Source organism: Lingula anatina, chromosome 7 (assembly GCF_051362555.1).
Source record: "Lingula anatina isolate TDL-2025a chromosome 7, LinAna3.0, whole genome shotgun sequence".
NCBI lineage: Eukaryota > Metazoa > Brachiopoda > Lingulata > Lingulida > Lingulidae > Lingula > Lingula anatina.
In genome coordinates, this window is record NC_141773.1 from 17,824,556 (window position 1) to 17,833,038 (window position 8,483).

The following is an 8,483-nucleotide window of genomic DNA, read 5'->3' on the forward strand; positions in this document are numbered from 1 at the left end:
ATCTCTGACAAAAACAGGAAGGGTTCATTTTCATCCAGTTGCTTTCAGGAATTTCAATTTGTTAATTGAATTTCGTTGTACACGGGTTGTTTATTTAACAAGAATTTGCAGTAAAAACAAGACTCGCTTGGCGAGAGATTGAATTCTTGAAAATGCTCGAAACGGCACCCACTTTGGCAGACATGTATGTCTGGCTGTTAGGGGAAGTTCTACGTGCATTTGCAGGGAATATATCCAATCACTGGGGTACGCTTTTTCTGCAGGGGCTTGATTTTCCAATTCGGTCACCCAAGCAGGCACTCTGACTAATTATATGAAAATTTGATTTAAAAATCCTGTGCGAGGTATTCGCCAACTGTCCCAATGGTGTTCATCTTATCTATATATTTAGATAAAATATTCTATTTACTAAATCATAATGAAAGTTATGCAGACACAATATAACGTATTTGTCGTCACTATTCACTACAATCTATCTCGCAGTGATTTATTCAGATTTGTGACCCACTGCTGCCTGTTTTGAGCGGTTCTTTTCAATTAACCCCATTCCTGTATATTGAAAACTGTAACCTCGGGTCATCATAACTCAGATTGGAACCTCTGTTTCAATGGAGCTAATAAACTGCACTGCCTGCCAGTCAATTGTATTCTTATATACGCGAGTAAAACAGCGTTTTCTTTTCTTTATATCAGTCCCTTATTGATAACGTTTCAATCTATCTACTACATTCCATGTAGCTATCCAAAGTACTTAAAATACTTTTCGATGCAACAGGGCAATATAATTATCATGGAGAGCGGCGAGGAACTTTTTTGAACTGAGAAACACGTGCACCTCCCAATCAGTCCAGTTTGGTTCTTTCTCCACTGGGAAATGCCTGGCATCCAATTTTAGCGGTTTGTAAATGACTTTTGTATCTTCTGGTGCTGAAACGGTTTATTTTGCCAGGGAAAACACCCACATAGTAACCGTAAATCAAAAACAATCAGTTGATTTTCACCCAATTTGCTGTCCCTAATTTCAGTAAAGAATCAAAATGCCATTCTTTTTTTCCTGGCAGAACCACCTTTATGCACTGTAGGAAAACGTCTGATTTATTGCGGCCCTCCATTTACGTATATGGCCCTCAGCATGGATTCTAAAAGAGATGTATATTACTATCACATAATCTGCTCAGAATCCCAAATCCAAAGTCAAAAGCTTGGGAAATAAGACACTTCTCAGACACTTGATCCTATGCCAATATCATCTGACTTTTAGATGCGATTGCGTAGCTCTATCGTGCACCAACGATCTCCTTTTTTTCTTTAAAAACCGTTTAAGGGATTGAGAACCATCAGTGATTTATCTGTTGGGAATTGTTAAAAATTAACCTTTATCGATAAACAATTGTGAAGCTGTATGTATTAACCCCGGTGTCAAAACGACAGGATGTATTTCTTATACGAGTTAAACAGAACCATTTACCTTCCAGTTATTCCAGACAGCTGTGGAATCCATACTCGCTATGAGATGTTCCAAATTTCATATCTTCATTATCCTTCTACATGTGCTTTTACAGTTAAAAATGGCTAATTGTATGGGTAATGGTATGGGAATGCAGCAAACTGTTGGAGGTTATGAATAATAGTAGTTGGCATACGTGATTTTAGGTAGTAGTCATGGTCCAATTTTTACATCAAGAATGAAGGAAGATATCATACACTCGAGTACCATATAGCCTTTTATACATGTATGAACAAAACTTGTCTGTACATTCACGTTAACCCTAATACTTGTTGTACCCTTAATGGGGCTTTTTTCTCTTTCATTTTTTACAACAAAGGTGATGTTTGTATTCCTCGTTATTTCTGAAAGGGGTTATTGCCAGAAATTGAGAAAAAGTGACCCGTTTACCGATGACATTTCTTTTCTTTTACAGATGATTTGATATCGAAACAAATAATGAAGAGACCTCTTGCCACCTGAAAATTTGTTTAAGGTTCCCTTACATGATGGTCGAGAACTAAGATCACTCCTTTACAATTCTACTTGTATGTATTATTGTTGCTTGAAAAATGGCATTACTATTTCACGGCACCATAAAACGAAAATGTTACCCTCAAACAAATCGATTTTTACTCCAAGCTAAATATGTAACCTTCACACAAGGGTGGTATATTCTTTTGAAAGACAACAGAACAATTTGCCCATCCTCTAACAAACAAATGTGCAATCAATGATGAGTATTTGTCGGAAATGTGCAACCCATTATGAGCATTTCATAGGCAATGAAAAATCTATTTATATCCATTACCCGTCGAATCCTCATTGGATGCAGTGTATGTGCCCATTTCGACACGTGCCGTACTCAATAATTGACGTGACAACCTTTCGAAAATAAGGGATTAGATTGAATTATTACTGCTCTTTCAGACACGAACTTCAAGCATTGGCAACTCTGATGAATTGGATCTTGTTTTATTGTGGGTAATTTGTTCTATAAGGCGACAGTTATCTGATTTTGATATAATAAATAAATCACGGGCACTCTGACGTGTTCGGTAAAACTGGTCTGCAAGGAATTTTTTTTCTTTTCTTTTCTTTTCACCATAGTGCAGTAATAGAATCACAAGAGCGGGGGGAAAAGGATATAAACATCCAGTTAACAGGTGGCCCATTTTATATTACAAGGAACGGGTCTTATTAGTCACATATATTAAGTTTACTGAGGTACACTCCACTGTTTCGTAATATGAATGCCGGAATTCGGGTTTCGTGTATAATTGAATAATAATGCACAATATGCCTGCTGGTCTTATAACACATTAAGGAAGCATAGAGAAATATGGTTCAAGAATGGGTTGGGCCCAACCCACACGAAAGCACAGTAAATTACGGAGCCGTGATGCTCTTCTTTTTTACATACATGTATATACCAGAGTGTGTCCTGCTACATACTGTACATTGGTGCACGTACGTGTAGCTTTCTTTGGGCGGAAGTTTATCGGCAATGAACATATTTAAACTAATGGTGAACACTGAGCATTTTGTCACCAAAGATAACCAACATTAAGTCAATAAACAAATTAGTGATGCACACAAGACGAAAGTGAATGGACAGTCACGATCTTTTTTCTTTTTTGAAAAAAAAACACATTTTAGATAAGATATGCCAACGTTTATATAAAATCCATCGAGAGTTTATGTAAGAAAAAAAGGACATGTTTCCATTGTGCATATCTGACAAATGTTTCCAATAATGATAAACTAGCATTTATTTATTTTATAATTCGTGTTAGATATAATTTCGGGAAACTTAACTGGCTATTTAGATCTTTATAGTTTCAAAATGCAAATATTTGAAAAAACCGTCCGGTTAACAGAATACGAGATGCTCTGAACACGTATTGTAGCATGTTCTATCGAATGCGCTTTATATATTCTCCTCTCAAAGAGAAAAAACTCGTACTGGTTCCGCTTTTTAATACCCATGTAATCTCCGGTGAAAAAAATTGTTTTTGCCAGTATTGACTTCAGCCAAGGATGTTGTGTTCACGATGGATGACGGGGTAACTGCCCATTTCTGTTATCTATTTGGATAATGTCATTTACTTGCAGATATACGTTTTTTGCGCGAAACCATTTCACGACACAGACTTAAGCACGTTCAAGCCTTTGCAATCTGGATTCATATTTCCCCTTGTCTAGGTTACTTTGTGCCAACATTACGTTACCTAACAGTGATACTACTACATGCCTGCCCAAACTAACATGAATGCCACAAAATTTAATTCAAATTCGAGCTTTCGCCTGGCTTCGCAATGATGAATTGCTTCCAATTAGCGGCAGTTCAAGTTCTACCAGTGCGGCTGCTACTTTTCTTTGATGTTTTCTCCAGCTGCGGTCGCCCAGGTGGTACGCCACTACGACGAAGGTGTTATTAGCTCCAGGAAAAAACAACAATAATTCTGTATCTTGTTTTTAATGAGATAGTTAAGTGAATGTCACCTGTTTGCGTGTTGCATCTTACCTCAAGAGCTTGTTATCTTTTATCTGTCTTGAAAAGGTGAAATGCTTGGTCGTGGAACTGGTTTCGATACTATCTCAAAGCAAGTGAATTGCTTTGGTACATTATAGCCGCTAGTTGCAAAGATTTTAGATTGACGTCAGCTTGGGTACAGTAGCAAATGCAAATGTGAGACGGTATTTTTTAAGAAACAAGTTTATTCGGTGCCGACTATGAACATTAGCTGCTTCTCTATTAGATACATTTCAGCTGCCGCCTTATTCAACACAGTGATTTGTGAAAAAGTAATGTGATTTGACCGAAATATCATTTCCTGCTGATGTTTTTTCATTTAAAATTGTACTTACTTTGGTAAAATATATGCTACGATACAATGCAATTCTGTTCAAGGAAGAAAAATGCAGAAATTATCTCTTTTACAGCATTGATAAAAGACCGTTATTTTAAGTAGCAAGACAAGTAAAAAAAATATATTAATCTGATTGCATTCAGCAAGAGTCCCCGCGGAGTTAATTGGAACTTCCTACATTTAGTACAGTAGTTGCATTGTAAACGCACTCATAGAAATACTACCTTAGTTTGACAGAATAACGGATCAGTTTATATGACAAGACACTTTAACAAAAGGAGTTCCTGTGTCGGTTCCTTGATCAATGTGCCCGTTGCTGCCTTGGTCACGGACTGTAGGCTCGCGCTCGTTAATTATCCGTATAGAACAATTAAGCGTCTATTCTCTAGAATTTTGCTATTTTTGTATAGAATTTATCCTCTTTTTCAATGATTAAGACGCATCATATGCCACAAAGAGTTGGGGAAAGGTTTAAATCAATAAGTATTGTTGACGTAAGACAATTACTATTGCGTAATTGCTGTTGGGCATTGCCCCCTTCCCCGACACACACACACACACACACACACACACACACCGGTATATCACAGTAGTTAACATATCAACTGAACCACCTTTCCGTATATACTGTTTATATGAACTTCGGTAAGTATCAATCTACCTGCTTAACCTAAAGAGGATCACTTCCTCCCTACTGTCTTCTGCTTCATAAAAATATTACGGGCATTCAACTCTTGGCTACCGAATTTTGTAGACAGAAAGAAGTATTACTGTAGGCCTAAGTATAATGTACTCTTTATCTTTATACATGTACATATGCCTCTGTTTTCCATTGCAGTGGAAATCGCCGGGATTCCGTTGGTAAAAGATTCCTTGCTGCTGGGAAATGTAGGGGAACCTGGTTTCTATAGAGTCAACTATGATTCCAGGAACTGGGGGCTTATTATCGATTTGCTGAATAGAAATCACACGGTTAGTATATGTGGCCTTGCTTATCTCCTCATAACTGGGACCTGGATTTTTTAAAGATTTCAGTATATATGTCGTTCTTATAGGTTTTTTGAGACACTTTTTCTCTCAGAGAAATTTTCTCAGAGACATTGATGATAAAGCTGAGTTTAGCCCAGGTAATTCGCAAATGTCATTGTTGTTCTGTGTTTGATAAGCTTGTTTTAAAGAACTTGACCTTTCTCTTGGTTCATAGGTTATCGCCCCGGAAATTCGCGCTCAACTAATAGACGATGCATTTAACCTTGCTAGGTAAAGGCAGTTAAATCATTCTAAAAACTTTTTAAACCAGCTGCTGCGTGTAAAGTATCGGGATAGATTAACGACAGGGGATATACCGTAACTGCTGCAATGAGTGTGATTGGAAGAAAATTATATATATTCACTGAATATTTCATAAGCGTTTTAACTACATCTCTGTTATTATAACACCTTCAGGCATCATTTCTCCTTAAAGTGCATTATAAGATTAGTAATCTTTATCAAGTTGAACACAATATACACCGTTTCAGATCTGGGATGCTACCTGCTACCACTGCATTAAGGCTCACCGAGTACCTCTCGCGGGAACGAGAGTTGGGACCATGGCAGACGGCCATAAAAATATTTCGTTTAATAGACAAAATCATCGCACGAACTGCATTTTATGTGGAATTCCGGGTATATTTATTTATTTATTTATTTTAATGTTGTTCTTTATTTGTTTTCAATCCAATGTTTCCTTGCACTTATGTTAATGAATCCCATGTTAACGTACACATACCAATATGCAACCAGATTTTTCGTGTTGCACTAGAGAACATAATATGAATAGATGTGCAGTAGTGAAGCCAAAGATAAGAACCGTACCCAATCTTTTCTGGTACTCAGGTGGAAGTGAAAAGTCTTACATCTTACCAAAGTCTCCCACCTTCAAAAGCTGAATACTGTTAAAAAACTAAGAACCGCAACATTTCGCATTTGTACATGTATATCAGTTGTGATTCATAAAATGACATGTCCGTTTTACCTATTTCAGAAATATATTCACGGTCTCCTATTGCCATTTTACAATGAACTGGAATGGAAAGATGTTGGTGATTACCCAAAAAGGTACTTTTCTTACGATTGCAATTGTCATATCAGTTAACACATGCGTTGAACCTGCCAAAAACAGAAGTATATATATTGATGCACCTTGAAAGATCTACATTATAGTTGTTAAATATGCTTATATCTTTATTTAACAATTATAATGTAGATCTTTCAAGGTGCATCAATATATATACTTCTATTTTTATCAAGATCTATACGGTGAATTAACATGGAACCTGCCAAAAACAACATGTATTTTTATAAATGTATCATTGTTGACACAGTAGCTACTGTTCATCGTAATATTACTGGACGTACCTTTTTGCATACCAGTAATACACGTATTGATCAATTATCTGATTAATTCCTAGAAATTGTCTTTGAAAGGTTGTTGAGAATCATGGTGCTCGAAAACTCGTGTTACTTCGGTAATAAAGACTGCGCCAACAGAGCCATGGTTTCCTTCAGGGGATTCGTCAACGCTTCAGCGGACCAGAGGTAAGATTGCAGCCATTCTCTTTATTTTGTCCATTGTTATTAGATTAGTGCGTCATTTATGTTATAAAAATAAAACAAAAAGATAATTGTGTTTGTTTTCCAGGAAAAAGTCTTTAAGATAGTAAAGGCGACTTTTAGAAGTTTTTCATCAGGTTTCATACAGTGGAGAGGTTTGTTTAGATAGGAGTCGCGTAAAGGTCATATATCTATCCTATATAACTGTATATATTCGTTACAAAACACAGAGAGATAGATAGAGAGAGAGAGAGAAACACTACAGTTACCTTATCCTATTTAATAGCGTCCAACGCTTTGCGTCCTTGCGACTTTTTATATAGACATAATATATTTTTACCAAGCGAATATTCAATCTGTTTCAGTAAGTTGAATCTTTGTTATTTTAGATCCTATCAAGACGTTTCAGCGAACGTCTTTTCAGTCAGCGGATCAAAGCTTTAAATCCACATCAATGTATACGATGCTAATATTGATCATTCTAGCCCCCTCCCGGAGACATTTGAAGAATTCGCATATTGCACAGCGATTCGTGACGGTACACCACGTGACTGGGACCTCCTATGGTTACATAGGGATCAGATGGAGGGCGCGCTGTCATGTAGCAAGGAATTATGGGTACTGAGTAGGTAGGTTTTCAAACGTATAGCAACATTTCTTTTGGGTCCTTTGGATATTTTAAAGCATGAAATGACAATATACAGTGGAAAGATCTATAAGAGCTGTGGAAACATTTCATATTATCATGTTTTTTTGTTTTTTTTTTTGAGAGAGAGAGAGAGAGAGAGAGAGACCCGCCCTTCATTCCATCCCAGTGTGCATCGTTAACATACACTGTACAAAAATTATATAACACATTTACCGTTAATCAATTTTTGAACCCATTCCAACATGAATCTATTGTAAAATATAGTTTCTACATGTAGATTGGGCTTTCTGTTGTCTCACATATCTGTCACTTACCTTTGTTTCTGTTGTTAACTTAAGGTACCTTAGTTATGCTACAAACGCCAGCACTTTTCCTGTTAGCGATTCCAGTAACGTTATTCTGGCTGTTGGGAGTAGTCCGTTTGGCAGAAAACTTGCCTGGGATTGGATTCAGGCACATTGGAATAGGTTTGTAATCAGATTTTTGTTCAGATGACTTGTTTTTATTTCCTATAAGAGTGTATGGAGGGTTGCTTACGTCATATGTACTACACATGAAATTAATAAACCTTTGAATAGGTCAATATTGTTACAAAGAAAATCAAATCGAGGCTGCACTATGCAGTGATATCTCGCTTGACTGGACGAGAAGTCGCGATTAACGGCCGACTCTTGAACTTTCCAGCACGGACAGAGTTTTGGGGAATAGAAAAGAACTGATAGGGGGAATCCTAGATGGGTTTTGGACGAAAGTGGATTTCCAAGAGGTAACGTATTTTTGTGCCTACATGTACTGTTGGCAAAACTCGACTGTTTCCGTTTTTGATTCGGCCAATTCCGAATGGCGTTGAGAAAACGGAAGAGCAGGATCGGATCTGAAA

At 37.0% G+C, this 8,483-nt stretch overlaps 1 protein-coding gene across 5 annotated transcripts in view; it reads left to right on the forward strand.

Annotated features, from left to right (window-relative positions):
• LOC106166268 (thyrotropin-releasing hormone-degrading ectoenzyme) overlaps positions 1-8,483 on the forward strand; it is a 42,207-nt gene that overhangs the window by 33,085 nt on the left and 639 nt on the right. For all 5 annotated transcript variants that reach the window (XM_087018303.1, XM_087018301.1, XM_087018300.1 and 2 more), the window contains 8 exons: positions 5,198-5,331; positions 5,564-5,619; positions 5,880-6,027; positions 6,386-6,459; positions 6,829-6,939; positions 7,440-7,583; positions 7,942-8,070; positions 8,288-8,369. In XM_087018303.1, coding sequence (XP_086874429.1) covers positions 5,198-5,331; positions 5,564-5,619; positions 5,880-6,027; positions 6,386-6,459; positions 6,829-6,939; positions 7,440-7,583; positions 7,942-8,070; positions 8,288-8,369 — 878 coding nt within the window. The remainder of the gene's footprint in view (positions 1-5,197; positions 5,332-5,563; positions 5,620-5,879; positions 6,028-6,385; positions 6,460-6,828; positions 6,940-7,439; positions 7,584-7,941; positions 8,071-8,287; positions 8,370-8,483) is intronic.